At 50.3% G+C, this 15,254-nt stretch overlaps 1 protein-coding gene across 1 annotated transcript; it reads left to right on the top strand.

Annotated features, from left to right (window-relative positions):
- GPR157 (G protein-coupled receptor 157) lies at window positions 1-14,436 on the top strand. The gene is made up of 5 exons (XM_051786319.1): window positions 1-713; window positions 6,592-6,805; window positions 8,992-9,186; window positions 9,719-9,970; window positions 12,322-14,436. The coding sequence occupies exons 1-4, from the start codon at window positions 337-339 to the stop codon at window positions 9,932-9,934; spliced, it is 1,002 nt and encodes a 333-aa protein (XP_051642279.1). The 5' UTR covers window positions 1-336; the 3' UTR covers window positions 9,935-9,970; window positions 12,322-14,436.
- Window positions 14,437-15,254: the final 818 nt, after the last annotated feature.

The raw sequence follows: 15,254 nt of genomic DNA on the forward strand, positions 1-15,254 counted from the left end.
TCTGCCCCGTGCTGTCGCGGCGGGGTTTTTTAACTTGGAGAACGGAGGGGTTTCCTGTGCCGCGGGGCCGCTTCGCTCCCAGCGCTCCGCCGTGCGCGGCTCCCGGCGCCGTCCCCGGGGATTCCCTCGGGATCCGGGGGGAGCGGGGGGGCCGGGCCGGGCTCACATGACGGCGGGGGCGGGTCGGGTCCCGCCGCTGCCGAGCCGGCCCCGGCTCCTGCCGCTCCTGCCCTCCCCATCCCATGCCATCCCGTCCCGTCCCGTCCCATCCCGCGGAGCGCTCCCGTCCCGCCGCGGCTCCTCCATCCCTCCCTCGCCGCGGCCGGGACCGCTGCGATGCCCGCCCCGCTGCCCCCGACGGAGCTGCTGGGCTCGGAGCGGGCCGTGGTGCTCGTGTCCTGTGTCCTGTCCTGCGTGGGCTCCTCGCTCCTGCTCTGCTCCCACGCGCTGTGGCCGGAGCTGCGGACGCGGCCGCGGCAGCTCCTGCTCTACCTGTCGCTGGCCGACCTGCTCTCGGCGCTCTCCTACTTCTACGGGGTGCTGCAGGACTTCGACGGGACCTCCTGGGACTGCGTCCTGCAGGGCGCCCTGTCCACCTTCGCCAACACCAGCTCCTTCTTCTGGACCATGGCCATCGCCCTCTACCTCTACCTCACCATCGTCAGGGGCTCGCCCACGGGCACGGGCTTGCTGTGCTGCTTCCACGCCGTGAGGTGGGTGCTGCCTGCGGCTCCTGGGGGGTGGGGACCCCCCGACACCCACCCCGTGGCCAGGAGCCCCCACTGCTCTGTGCCGCGACGGAGCGCTTGGATGGCCGCTGGAATCACCTGTGCTTCTCTCTCAAGGAGGGTGTCTGTATCCCCCTCTCAGATTCCTTTTAAACATGGATTTTGCTGTCTTCCAACCAGCCAACCCTGCTGGTTACCCTCCCCCCTCCACACCCCCCGCTCCCTTCCCAAGTGAAGAACTGGAGACGTGGAAAAGTTAAAAATGTTTTTGCTCAAGGTCACATAGAAAAATCTCTGGCAAGTTATAACGACTCTAAAAATCCCGGCTTCTGCCCTGACATCCTGGAAACAATATCCTAAAACTTATGTTTGTGATACCTGTCTGCTGTTGCCAAAACCCCCGCGTTTGGGATCTGTTTCCACGGGTCCCCGACTTCCCTGGTGTGTGGATCCTTCCCCCTCTCCCCGGGCAGGTTGCTGTAATTCAATGCCCACAGGAGAATGTCGTCTGCAAGTGATGAGGCTGCTGCTAGGAAAGCATTCTGAAGGTTGTTTTGGCGTGTTTGATTGAAAGCAAGACGAGCCAGACCGCAGTGTAGCTTTATGTCTCGGTTGCTGTTATTTAGGGAGCTGATTTTCCACAGCATGTTCAGTAAAAGCTTTCATTATGCAATTGGAGCTTGTGGAATCATGTGCTACGTCCACGCTGAGCAAAACAGTGATCCTTTAGTCCTCCTTGTTGCCAAGCTTTTGCAATAAATTATAAGAAGAATGATCTGGTTTAAGGGGGGGGGGGGGGAAGTCATTGGGACAAACACTGAATTTTCTTTGGTTTCTTAGTCAAATATTTGTCACCTTTTAGTTTCAAACAGTATCAGCTGGGAGATGATTTAATTAGAGGGCAGGTAAGGATGTGCCACAGAAAGACTTTAAGGCTGAGCGTGAATCAGGGAGGAAGTTCAATTCCTGCCTTACCTGTTCTAATTGCTGCTTGACAGCAAGGTCTGTGTGTGAGGAAGCCTGAGGTGTCTGGAAACACCAGGTTGGTGGTGGTGAAGCTGAAATAAGATGCAGTGAGACAGTGGAGGAGTTTTTTAGATTGTTTAATCTCAAGCAAATAGAGAGCTCTGAGAGCTGTGGAGAGGATGGAGCGCCAGTAAAGAGCCACAAGTTGCTTAATGGACAGAAAACAGAAGTCTGACTCCTTCTCATGGCCATGCTGGCTCCATCAGGAGACATCAAAGAGTTGAGGCAAATCTGGTCTATTTGTAATTTTCTTCTCTGCTAATTGCTTGTGTGGCTTTTGCCTGTATTTGTTTCTCCATCTGGTTTAACACTCCTCAGCCTTGTGGGCTACAAAGTGCAGAAAGGAACAGCCAGAGTGACTGAAATAGGGTTGGCTGTAATCTGTGCACTCTTTCAAAACTGTAAAAGCCCTGAAAGATTGCTCTGCTTTGTGACACAGCTCGAACTGAGCTGCCCTCTGGGTGAATTCGTAAGTTTATTTTTGGTTCTTTACAGCGAAAATAAAATGCCATCTTCTGCCCTTGGGGTGGATCAGCACCACCTGCTCTGTTAAAAGGGTCTGGACAGCACTCACAAAGCACCTGTCATCAGGTGCTGCTTTGTGAATGTCTCCTGCTCTGTGCAGAGCCAGTGGTTAAAGCTGCTTCTGCTCATGAAAACTCAGAGGAAAACAAGTGAGGACCTGTTCTGTGCCCATCCCCTCGTGACACATCATCCTGCTTCCCAGCCCTGCACTTTGATGGTTACCTGAGAACTCAATCATGAGGTGAAATTCGGGATGTAATGCCTGGAGGTGGCTCCCCCTCACCCTTCCCAGTGTTTCAGGGTTCCACTGGAAGTCTGTGGTGCTGGTAGCCTAAAAATCTATTAGAACCACTTCTACCCATGTATGCACTGGTGTTTTTTGGTATATTAGCTGCAGGAGGTAAGTGTGGGAGACCTGTCTAGGGCAAAAAGAAAGGTGACAAAGGCAGGTGATGAAAGTTAAATTTCTTTTTTTTTTGTCTAGGCAAGAACCTGAGATTTTTTTGTTTTCCCCCCTCCTTGCTTTGTAGTTTGCCAGCACAGTCATGCAGCGACCATTGTGTGAAGAGTCATTCCAAGACACCTTTGGAAGGGATCCAGGGCAGGATGGAGTTTTGTCAGGCGTGTTTCCCATTCTTCAGGAGCAGCTGCTCACAAGGGGCAAGTGTTTGTAAAGATGAGTGCTTTGTGGATGTGGAGTGTAACCACAGACTTTACTCTTTAGCTGAGTGGAGCTGACTAAATACATGTTGGGAAGTCAGTACCTGAAAGTCTCCAGGAGGGAAATGAGGATGTCACACTGGACCAAACCTGTCAAACAGGTTTGTCCCTCACCATTCGTGTGGTAACAGATCCACCTCTTCTGCTGCTGGGCTGGAGAGCTGCAGCCTCTGTTTGGGTTTTAAACTTGCCCAGCTCAGAGGAGCTTAGAAAACAAGCTTACACTTAGCTTTGGAAATATTTATGCCGTTGCAAAATGTGAGTTCTGGCATCCAGAGTGTACAGGACCAGGCTACCTCGTGTTCTGAATTTCTAAATATCTAGTTGGGTAATGTCATCTCTGTTGTGAGAGCAGCTGATCCAAACTCAGGGTGAGGAGTGGACCAGACAGACAGAACCCACCTTGGGATTGTTTTGTTTTTTTTTCTTGGCTTTTGACAGCAATTGCTGACAACCTTTGAAGTATTTTTATTTCGTGATCAGGCGATGCATATAAGCATATATATGCTTTATTTATAGCATTAATAATTAATATTTAATCATTATAAGCATCTATATGTCTTGTTTATATTTATATATACATATAAATGCGTATTTGTTTATATATACATTTATACCATGCATATGTACATACACATGCATGTCCATGGAGTACTTGAGGTCCTTTCATGTACTGCTGTGCTGTTCATCTCAGTCCTTGCTAGGCTGCCTCATGCAGGCTTAAATTAGGGCAGATTTGCTCTGGAGTTCTGCTTGCAAGGTGTACTCAAAGCTCTTTACCGGGAATATTGGCTGGGATATCCAGAAGACTGATTTTTCTTTCTCTACAGAGGATAAATTCCTGTCCCCAGAAGGAATTGCCTGCAGGCCTGCTGGCAGGATGGCTTGTAGTCTGACCTGTGCAGGCAGGTGACAGCAAATCACCTCTTGTAAGAGCCTCTAGGGAGGGAAAAAAAGCAGCTGTGCAGCATAAATCAGAATGTGGTTATTAAACAACCTGACCCAGGCACACTGAGGACAAGAAAATCAGGGCAAATCGAGCTGAACACTGCTGGAGTTTAGGGGTCCTTGTCCTGCCTTGTTGTGGTGTTGATGTGCAAGGATTACAGTGGGTTATATGTTTTTTTAGTAATCCACTGCCAGGAGCTGTATTAGGGGAATAAGAAGAGTTTTGTCTGCCTTAGAGGTGGGATCTCCAGCCATCCTACAGAGATGCAAGGAGTTGTCACCTTCCCCTTCTCTCCCACTCTGACTGTATTTAGATCCAAGTGTGCTTTGGAGAGGCCCAGCCCACATAATTGCTCTTGGAGGCTCAGAGGAATATTTCTGCCTCTCTGTTATCCTGGATCCCTTTCATTCCACTCTTTACATACCCCTTGGGTGATGACTCCTGGTTCTTCAGCTGCTCCATTCCTCCAGCTGGGTGCGAAGCGTTGGCATTTTGCAGTCCTGGTGAACTGTCATTTAGGAGTTCTTAAGAACAACCAAACCACCAGTCTCAGTTCTCCTTTCCACTTTTCTAAAATGGAGCTGAAGTTCACTGAAATGTCTGATTGCTTTCTAGATCCTTTCTGGCTTCACTTTGAAGTGGTGTTTCCGACTTCGCCTTGTCCTTGGTGTTGGTCATAAATATCCATCTGATCCCAACAGGCTATTCCAGTGAAAATTAACTGCCTGCTGTGCAGCAGTTTTCTTCCACACTCGTCCTTTTCCCACTTAAATACTGAAGATTTTTGTAAATCTCTTGCCTTGGGGTCTGAATTTCCTACTGTGGCTTCTCTGGCTGTGTCTGTGTGGACTTAGGCTGTTTTACATCCACACACAGTAATCTGAGCTGCTTTTATCTTGATTCTCTCTCAGTTTCAGGTCACTGTTGAGATGATTATTTAGAGAAATTAGTTTCTTAGTTCACTTCCTTTTTCTTGGTGCTTATGTGCCTTAACGTGGTTTGTCTAAGGAAATGCCAGTTCTCTTGAATTCTTTACCTTAGTTCTTCCAAGTGAGCTGAAAATGGAATGTCTTGGCACGTGCAATGGTTTTCAGAGAAATCCCCATTTTTTACCAAAACGAGCCTTGGATTGTGTGGAAAGTGTCACAGTGGTGGTGGTGACATTTGGGATGTTTTCAGAAAGCCTGCTCTGATAACAGCGTGGGGAGGGCTTCCTGCAGCACCACTGTCCTTAAATAACAGCACTGCCTTGGGTCAGCACTGCCTGTTCTGAACTGAACGTTGAAACAAAGTGTCCCAAACATGCTGAAGGCTTGACTCTGACATTTTTTTACAGTGTTACATTTGTATTTGTTTGTTTTTGTGAGCAGGTGAACCTGGACATTATTTAAAAGTAGGAAATGGGGTATTTTTTTTGAAATCTAATATCACGGGATTATCTCTGATTCTTCAGTTGGAATTTCAGATAATCTGGTCAAGGCAACTGCTGTTTGCCTACATAGTCTGGTGCCTGTGGAACCCATTTTTGGGAGGAAGATCCTTTCCATGCTCTCTGCAGCTGCTCCAGGCTGTCAGCGGAAGACAAGCGTGAACAAGGAAGGTACCAAGAGCAAGAATTTGTTTTCTCTGCACCTGGGCAGCCCAGGAGGGTTGTGCTGGGAGCTCAGTCTGAGCACTCTCAAGCATTTATGGCATTTATTGAATGTCTCTTGTCCCTCTTCAGGCTCCACAGGGTTTTCCCCTGAGGATGGATGTGGGAAGGGCAGGTGATGCATTCAGCTGGATGCAGGGCACTATTTCAGCCCTGGTGTCATTTTTATGTTTCTGTGGGCTCATGGAATTTTTCTCTTCTTCCTCTTGGCTTCTTGTGGGCAACCCAAGCTGCTGAGTGACAATTCATGTGTGTCACCACACTTGTTTTTCTTCTAAATGCTTCCTTATATTTGCCTCTGCTGTCAAGAGACAAGCCAAAGTCACAGCTCCAAATTATGTGAATATGGCTCCTCTTGGCATTCTTAGCTTTCTGCTGTTACTGCCAGCACTTTTCCTTGGGAAGAAACTTGCTCTTTGTCCTTCAGCAATTATGCTTTTGCTCCCAAAATGTTTCCTACACCTCCACTTAAAAGCAAAGCAAACCAAACCACTGATGGAACAAAGTTGTGGATTTCTTTGTGTGCCAAGTGTCGCTTTGGAATCAGAGTGTGGGATTTGGTTGTTTGTGTTCTGAAAGCCCTGAGTGAGGTGGCTGAGCCCTGCAGGACAGTCACAATGTGCAGTGCTCTGGACTTGTCAAATCCTCAGCCTCACCTGTATCCAGGGGAGAAGGGGAGTAGGTGGGAGGATGGGATGTCTCCTCTTCACCCTGAGTGTGCTGTGCAGGCCAGGTCAGAGTGTAGCACATCATTATACATCTGTCCTTCAAGACTGGGGGTCCAAATCCCTACAATGGGTCCTTAGGAAGTGGATTTGCATCCACATCCACACACTGTCTGACTGTCAGCCCCTTCCCTTCAGCCTGATGGTCTGGAACAACACTGGCATCCTGCTGATGGAGAATCCCTGACCTGCCACCCGTTCCCCTGAGGGGTGGGGGGCACACAGGATGTTCTTGGCTTCACCTTGCTCCCTGTGCTCTCCCCTCAGCTGGGGTGTCCCCCTCGGCATCACGGTGGCCGCTGTGGCTCTGAAGAAGATCGGCTACGACGCCTCCAACGTCTCCGTGGGCTGGTGTTGGGTCAACCTGGACGCCGAGGATCGTGTCCTGTGGATGCTGCTGACGGGGAAAGCTTGGGAGATCCTGGCCTATGTGACCCTGCCAGTGCTCTACATCCTCATCAAGAAGCACATCAACAGAGCAGTGAGTACTGTGCTGTGTTCAGCTGGGCTTGCAGACTCGCTCTGTGGTTCTGCCCTCCCAGTGCTCTGCAGTTTTTGGGCCACATTTAGCAGCTGCACAGGCAGGAATTGCTTCCCAGCACTGAAATGTCCCCACCCCTGGGAGCAGCAGTGCCCCTGCAGCACCACCACACAGTGGCTTAGCACAGGGATGTAAAAGCCTTTTGAGAACATACAGGGGTTATGGAATGTTCATGAGGGAAATGCTCAGTCCTACAGTAAGAATTGAAACAGGATGTGAAGGACAAAATTCCACTTTAATCAGTGTTCTGCAGTTCCACTTGTACCCAGCCCGAGACTGGACTTATGTAACCTCAGTCCTTGCAGTATCAGTGAGGATAGTTTGTGTTTATGAATGTTTTGTGCTGGCAGCATAAAGCACTGTTTGGGAGTCTGGGCGCTACATGGCAACAGGCACCACGCACACACTGCACAGGAGACACCCTGACCCGGCAGGGTTTTGGAAATCAGATCTTTAGTCGTTGCTGTTCCTTGGGAACACAAAGAATCCAGGCATCTGAGACAGCATTTGCATAACAGAGACATCTAGGTTGAGAGTGGTAGAAGGAACTGCATCCAGGGATTCCTTTTTTTTCCTCTAAGTTGTATTAGAGTTAAAAAAACCCCTTTCACGTGTGGATTGGTGTCCTTCTGGAAAATGCTGCCACTGCACTTGTGTAGCTGTGGCAGTTGTAGTAAGGGATAAACACCAATCTGGTTAGGGCAGGATCCTGCAGATAAGCTGGAAGAACAGGGTAGTTTCAAGCAGCCCTAAGTGTCCTGGGAAAGGGGAGTTGGGAAGGGTTTGCTCGTGCCTGTCAGCACCACCTGACATAACCCCCACAGGACACCGTGTCCCAGCCGCTGTCAAAGATAGAAGTGTGACCTCCTGGAAACCTGAGCAGCCCAAAAGGCTGGGCTGCTGCTCCTGCTCTGCCAGGGATTCCTGGAAACTCTGCTCTCCCTCCCCACTGCAGCCCTGACCCCGTGCTGGGAGCAGGGCTGGGGGCAGGCGGCTGTCACTGCTCTCACATGGGGCTCTGAGGGTCTGGAACAGCAGCTCGTGGAGCCTTCTGGACCAGAGCACCTCTCCTCATCCCCAGGGAATTTGCCAGGCCTGGAGCTGCTTGCTGAGCTTCTGAACTGGCAGGGAGCCTCCCACTTCCAAAGAAGAGCAATAGGCAACCAGAGCAGGGCTTGGGGCTGTGTTCTGGCTGAAGGGAGTGTGGCAGGAGTGGCTCCTGCACAGTCAGAGGCAGGAGAAATTCTGGCAGTAGCTGTTGTGGGGGGCACACACAGGGTGTGTGCTGAGGGCTTTCCAAAGGGAAAAGACTGCATGGGGGTGGGTGGGAAGCTGCACTGAAAACCCTCAGTGGGACTGGACTCAGCCCACTGTGCAGTGGGGTCACACAGCTCTGTCCTGTTGGGAACAAGGTGTTGGGACTGGCAGGACTGGAGCGAAGGAGAACCCTGAGCATCAAAGCTGTGTGTGCTCAGTAACCCTGATGGCAGGAGGAACAGTTTCCTGCAGGCCAGCTCTCCAGAGATTTAATCTGATCCAGGGTACAAATCCTCTTTTTTTTTTTTCCCTACATGTGCTGGTACAGAGAGAGGTTTGTCCAAATCTACAGAAGCCCCGTTGCTGACAGTATATGATCAGAAATCAGGCAGCAGGTTCTACACAAATATATAATATAAATATATATTTCCAGATGTGTATATATCTTTTTATATATATATATATATATGTATGGCAAGAGGCCTTCACAAGGCTGAATTCTTGGCCCCCCATTTGCAAAGTCCTGGCCAGCAGCACTGCCCCGGCAAAACTATTTGGTGGAGCACCATGTTTTTATTTATATTCTTATGACCTGGTCTCTTGGCAACTACCCGGTGATGTGTGCAAGTCTAAAGCTTTAGTGGGACTCTGATAAGGGCTGGACCTCCCTTATTTGCCACTCCCTGGCTCCAGCAGGAATGTTTGTTGCCTGCAAAGGCAGAGCGTGGCCGGTGCTCACAACTGTGCCCCTGTTAAATTCCTGTAGGATGCAGAGAGATTTAATTTGCTCTGGAAAGAATCCCTGGAGCTGAATGTCCAACGTGTGTAGGTTTCTGTTGATGTTTTCTCTCTCTGCCCCTCCCTGGAAGCACGCAGCTCTCTCAGAGTACCGCCCCATCCTCTCGGGAGCACCTGCATTCCAGCCCAGGACTTCCATAGCGGATAAGAAGTTGATTCTCATCCCTGTCATCTTCATCTTCCTCCGCATCTGGAGCACCGTGAGGTTCATCCTGACCCTCTGCAACTCCCCTGCCGTGCAAAACTCAGCCCTGGTTGTCCTGCATGTGAGTATTCGCCAGGAAATGCGTTGGGAGGGAGGTGAGGTTTTGGTGCTCTCGATATCCCTTCTTTAGGCAGGATGCTGCGTTGGGAGAACCTCTGCTCCCTGCTGGCAAGCGCTGCCCGGGATGCTCAGCCACAGCAGTGGTTCCAGCAGGGGCAGTGATTCCAGCAGCAGCTGTTTCAGCAGCATCTAGTGGCTGCAGGATAAAGCTGCAGCGGGGAGGGATGGACAGTGCCAGCTGCCTGTGGAAGCAGCTCAGACCAGGAATGTTGGGTGTTTGTCCTTCAGGAGGGCTCAGCCTGCTGCTGCCCTACACCAGGCTGCAGCAGTGCCAGCCCACAGCAGCTCTCTGCTCTGCTTTTGGGTGCTCTCTCTGGGGAAAAAAAAAAAGGAAAAAAAAAAGCTTTATTTTCCTGAATTTGTTTTTCTCGTTGAGGTGAAGTTGGTGACTGTCATGCAGCTGGTCTGTCTGACACGATGTTTTCTCTTCTCTGGAGGAGCAGCACTGGTTCATTCCTTTCTTGCCCTTGCAGGGAATTGGTAACACGTTCCAAGGAGGTGCCAACTGCATCATGTTTGTGCTCTGCACTCGGGTGGTCCGGGCTCGGCTGCTTTCCTTCATCTGCTGCTGCAGACACGACGAGGGGGATTGGCCCTGGCAAAGATCAAACAGCTCCTGGCAGCGCCCAGAACCCCACAAGGACGTGCCAGGCCCTGAGCAGACAAAGCCACTGCTTTCCAGCACCTGAGCTGCCTCCACCTCAGCGTCGAGTCCTTCTTTCATGGTAAAAAAATCCAGTGTGAGTCTTTCCTCCTGCCTTGCCTGTGCTTCGTGGTCTGAGGGTGGGGACAGCTACCAGGGAGCAGCTGGCAGAGGGGGGTTTCTGCTGCTGCTGCTGCTGCTGGGGGGGATTCCCTGTCTGACTTTGCAGCCCCTAAACCATTTATAGAACTGCTTCACCCCCTTTTCCCCCAGCTGGGGTGGTGGCTGTTACTTGAGTCTGTAAAATGAGGAACTAGACTGCAGGGCTGTCTGGCCCTCAAGGGCAGGACACCAGTGAAAACTGAAGAAGAGGAATTAGTGGCTCTTTTTGATCTAAAATACCACGTGCACACACATTTCATCAGCACTGCACAGTTCAGATGTTTAGTGCCCCGAGTCTTCCTCATGAGGGAACACAATCCCTGCTGCCAGTCACCATGAAAGGGAAAAGGAGGGGAAGTGATTCATCCAAGCCTGCCTAGAAAGTCTCTAGGAGCAAAAATTCGACAGAAGCTCTTAATTTCAGGCACAAGATGGGGCACTGATGTCCTTGCATTGTTGTGTGAGCACCTGGTTCCTTTGTGCTTGACCTCATGAGTGAGAGCTGCAGAATTTATAGGGGTGTCAAATCCCAGAGCACTTGGGGCCAGGGTGCTGTGTGGGTCTCTGTCTGTGAAGCAGGTATTGATAGAGCTCTCTCCAGGAGAGAGAGCAGCTGTCCTGACTGTTCAGATAAATGTGCTGGCATGTGCTGCCTCTTCAGGAAGGGTATGAAACCATCTGTGCTTCTGCAGCTGTACTTTTCCCTGCAGGTCACACTCAGTCCAAAGGGCTGAGCCTGAAAGGCAAATGCCTGCCTGGGCCATGGGGATGGCAGGGGATGAGCATCCTGGAGGGACGGGGCTGTGGGGCTCCGAGGGGATCTCTCTTGCATACATCTCTTTCTTCTCCTCCCAGAACCACACAGCCCCAAAAACCCACAAAGGACTCTTTATTTTTAATCAGTTGACATTTTCAATTTGTAGGCCAGGTTTTTGCAAGCAGAACAGGAGCCTTGTGAGCTGTCTGGGGAGGAGGGGCAGCTGGCAGGCTGCTGCTGCTCCGGGCACCCGGCTGCTCCGAAGCTGCTCTTGTTAGTTTATTTTAGTCACCCTAACAGCAAGCACAACAGTTACATGATCCAGAGCTCTTAGGGGACTGTAGGCAGAGGCAGGCCCTGTTATTTCCTGAAGCCTTGGCATTAGCTTTATTACTATATTAGTATATTTAAGCCCCGTTGTGCACAGGCTGTGTAAACAAGGGGAGGTGGAGCCCTCAAGAGCTCAGAGCCCATTTAAAGGGGATGTAGAAGGGCTCTGCTCTTACCATCCCTGGAGTCTTTGAAAGGTAGATGAAAACATCTTATCTTTGCCACATATAACTTCAAGAGGTTTTTTTTTTCCTCCTTTCAAAAGGCTTTTTTAAACTTCTAAAAGCTAAATAGCAACCTGGGTAGCTCAACTTCATGTTGGTCCCATGAGGCCTGGAAAGAGGAGCTGTGTTAAACTTCTTGTAGAAAGGCAGGATAGTAATTTTTGAATTTTATGAGACTTAGTGTTATGCTGTGTTCTGTTTTTTGGACCCAGCCCTGAAGAGAGAAAATAAAATTGTCACCAGCTTGGCTTAAGGGAAAACAAAGCAAAACACACACACATAAACACCCAACACACAAAAAAATAATCAAAACAGATTCCATGTTCTCAGTTTGCCTTTTTCCATTACAGAGCTCTGAGAAATGCTTCTGAAGGAATGTGCAGCTCACCAGAATTACAATTCCAGCTCCAGGGGTTTCGGGGAAGCAAGCTGGGTTGTAAACACCAAAAGTCTGTGACATCTCTGACATCCTCGTGTCAGCAAGGGCAGAGAAAGAAAAACAGCCAGCAGAGAACCTCTTAGAAATGCCTGTGGGTCCTAACACTGAAGCTGAGGGTGGCCTAAATACGAAGGGAGGTGGCATGACAGGGGAGGTGATGTGTGGAAGTGCCTGGCTGCTCCTGGCAGGTGCCCCTCGGTCTCTGGGTGAGGTGTGAGTGCAGGGCAGGTGCCTCAGCTGGGTGTGGAGATGGCTCTGAACTCTCCCCTGTCAGGCATGGACTGGAGAATTCCAGCTCAGGTGTTCCTGGAGGTGGCTGAGGTTGTGGTGCCAGGATGTGTTGTAGGAGTGGGTCCATCACACGCCTGTTCCAGCTGCTCCAAGGTGACATCCCTGGGGCTCGAGCTGCAGCAAAGCCTCCTGGCTTGGGAAAAACCTGGCACAAGCTGTGCCAGGCTCTGTGCACAGGCTGCAGGGTGGGGGGACAGTCCTGGGTTGTAACTGTGCTTTGTTCTGTGCAGGTGTGGGATGATCCCGGAGTCCCACAGAGGGAGCTAAAGCCCGGGAAACGCGCCGCTGGAGAGGCTGAGCAGATGGAAAAGGTCCCAGTCCTCCTTGCCCTCACATACCAAAGGCTTTGGTCTTCAGCTTTGCTCAGGATCCTCTGGAAGAGACTGTTAGACTGCGCTCCAGTTTCCTGGTTTCCTTCCCTTCTTCCCCTCAGCCTCCGCTAAAAATCTTAGAAATCGGTTTGGGGTTTTGCTTTTCTGCCTGACGAGGCGAACGTGTGGTGAGTTCTGAGGTGAGCAAATATCACAGGGACAGGGAAACTTCAGTAGCTGCTGAATAGGACTGTGCTGGGCATGGATTTCAGTCCTAGAGTGCCAATCTTCCCGGGAGCTCCAGGCTGGCTCCTGTTCTTCACTTGAACACGGACAACAACGTGCAAACAAACGTCTCTGTGTGGTGGTGGTGGTGGTGGTGGATGGTTCCTCTGGTTGGTTTATTCCTCCTCTTGGATGGCTGAGGGCCTTCATCATCAGCAGGGGTTGTGGTGGCAGCCCGGGAGCTGCCTCCTGAGGAAATCTGAACTCTGCAGAGTGCCCTGGTGCTCAGGGATGTTCCCCAGAGCCTCCCACAAGGACAGCCCTCCCAGCAGTGCCCGGCCAGTGCTCTGAGCTCCAGAGCTCCCCTGCTGAAGGCTGCAGTCTGTTCTTGCTTCGGGAGTGTTGCATCAGACCTGGGGAGGGGATGGGGGTTGGTTTGCTTGGTTTACTATTTGGAGATAATGTTTTACTTTATTTACAGCTCCTCGTTTGCCTGGTGTTAAAATATTTCTCCAACTCGTACAAAATAAAGTTTTGTTTCTTTACCAGGACGCTGCCCAGCATTGCCTTTGTGCAGAGAAAATAGGGTCTCATTTGCTTCTTAATTCCAGAGCCCCATGTCTGCTGTTCCCTGCAGTGTCCTGGATCCAGCACCCCTTTCCTATTCCTGGGGGATCAGGCTGCCATATCTACCTCTTGCTTACTTGCCTGGAAGCCTTTTATGCAGCTGATAAAGCAGTATCTGCATATGACTCATTTCCAGGCAAATAATGTGTTTCTTAAATCATTGCTTGACCTTGAGGCCCCAGCTGTAGCTCATTGCCCCAGGTTATGCCCAGGACTGCAGATGACACTAAGCCTTGACTGAACATGCAATTCCTTCCCAAAATGCAGGTGGAAAGGCTGCTGATGTCACTCTCTTGGTGTGGGATGTCTCCTAAGGAGCCTCCTCAGGGCAGGCATTGCAGTGAACCCAACCAGCACTTTTCTAGAGCTCACCACTAAAGTCCTCCAGCAGATTTCATGTCCTGAAAACTAAGCTTCCCCTCTTAATTTGTTTTTTGTTTGTTTGGGTTTTTTCTCCCCTAAAGATCTCAGGGTTTCATAGGATCCAGCTTTTAGCACAGACAATTGGGCTGAGGGTAAATAAATCCCTGCACAAGTGCTTGGGAACTCTTGCCACATGGTGGGCAAGGGCAGAGGAGATCCAGAGTAGAGGTCATGTCTTCAGGCAAACACTCTCTGGGGTGAAGGGCAGATGTAAGAAGCACAACGTGTGCAGAAGCTGAAATTGTAAAATCCTTGTAAAATTGGCTCTTTGCTTCTTCCTGGCTCTGTCCTGTGCCCAAGTCCAACAGGATCTCAAGTGCTGAAGGTGTTACACCCCTGCAATTGCTTTGAAAGTCCATCCATCACCCTGTCTCCCTTCATCAGTCTCTTCCAAGGTCATCCCGGCGCCAGTTACCACCTTAGGGGTGTTGTCAGATTCCTGCTGTGTTTGGTAAATCTTCAAACTGTTCTGCTGCCCTAAGCAAATATTTACTCTGAGGGAGGATTTCTGATGACAAACCTGCATGTTTTCTTTAATTTCTGTATGTGTCAAGATTATTTCTTCAGGAAAGGAATTTAAAGACCACGATAGAGAATTCTCCTCCCTTAAAATAATTACATCAGAGCAGTTGTCATTCCTCCAAGAGCTCCCTGCAAAATTAGGCTATCTTTAAAGAACAGTAATTCTGTGAAAGAAAATTGTCCTTTTCTGCAGTTTTCGCACCCCTGGGGCAGAATTTTCCCTCTTGGCTAAAGATCTGTGAAGGGTGAGAACGCCACCAGTTGCTGAGTGAGCTGTGACCTCAGCAGCTGTGACACAGGAGGGTTCTTAAGGTGTGACCCACCATCAGATATCTCGGAGAGCTGTGTCCTTATTGTCATTCACTTGTAACAAAAGCAATAAAAGAAGTGTGGGGTCTAAGTTCCACTACTCTAAAAGTGGCAGGGCTCTGCCCCTTCTACCTGGAGGAAGGGAGGCTGCAGCAGTTAAAGAACACATATAGAGGACACGTGGAAAAAGAGCTGGTGCTCAAGCCAGCCAGTTAAAGAACACATGCAGGACACGTGGAAAAGAGCTGTTGCTCAAGAGGACGCGTTTTTTTTTTTGAGCTGACTGTTAAAGATAGATGGACTAATAAAGAGGAGGCTGGTTTTTCTCCAGCTGCTGGAGATATCTGTGAACTTTGCATTTCTCTGCTAAACTCTATAAATTGTAGTCGACTATTAACCAAGTGCTGGACTGTTCAGAGCAGTCCCGTAAGGCAGGAGGCTCATACCAAGCCAGCAGCACGTGGTGCCACCTTTTGCACGCAGAGGGAAAGGAAGGTAAAGTGCTGGTGGAAAAACCTCGTGTGCTGTGGAAAGCACAGCCCTGAGAGGATGAACCTGCCCTCTGTGAACCGCAGAAGTGCCTGAGCAAGGTAGGACGAGGAGCAGCGTTTGGGGCCAAGGGCAGGTGCGGTTTGTGGCTGCAGGGGGGGTTAATGCGGTTCACTTGGATTGCTGTGGCAGATGGCAAACACCCTCTCTGTTGCCGGCCCCCCCTCCCGTAGAATGCCCTGCTTTTCCCGGGATTC

Source organism: Manacus candei, unplaced genomic scaffold (assembly GCF_025592945.1).
Source record: "Manacus candei isolate 608988 ecotype Guabito, Panama unplaced genomic scaffold, ASM2559294v1 h1tg000022l, whole genome shotgun sequence".
Taxonomy (NCBI): Eukaryota; Metazoa; Chordata; class Aves; order Passeriformes; family Pipridae; genus Manacus; species Manacus candei.

Coding starts and splice junctions, on each gene's coding strand:
- GPR157 (XM_051786319.1), top strand. CDS start 337: ATGCCCGCCCCGCTGCCCCCGACGGAGCTGCTGGGCTCGGAGCGGGCC. Junction 6,806..8,991: donor AGAAGCACATCAACAGAGCA/GTGAGTACTGTG, acceptor CCTCCCTGGAAG/CACGCAGCTCTCTCAGAGTA. Junction 9,187..9,718: donor CAGCCCTGGTTGTCCTGCAT/GTGAGTATTCGC, acceptor TTGCCCTTGCAG/GGAATTGGTAACACGTTCCA.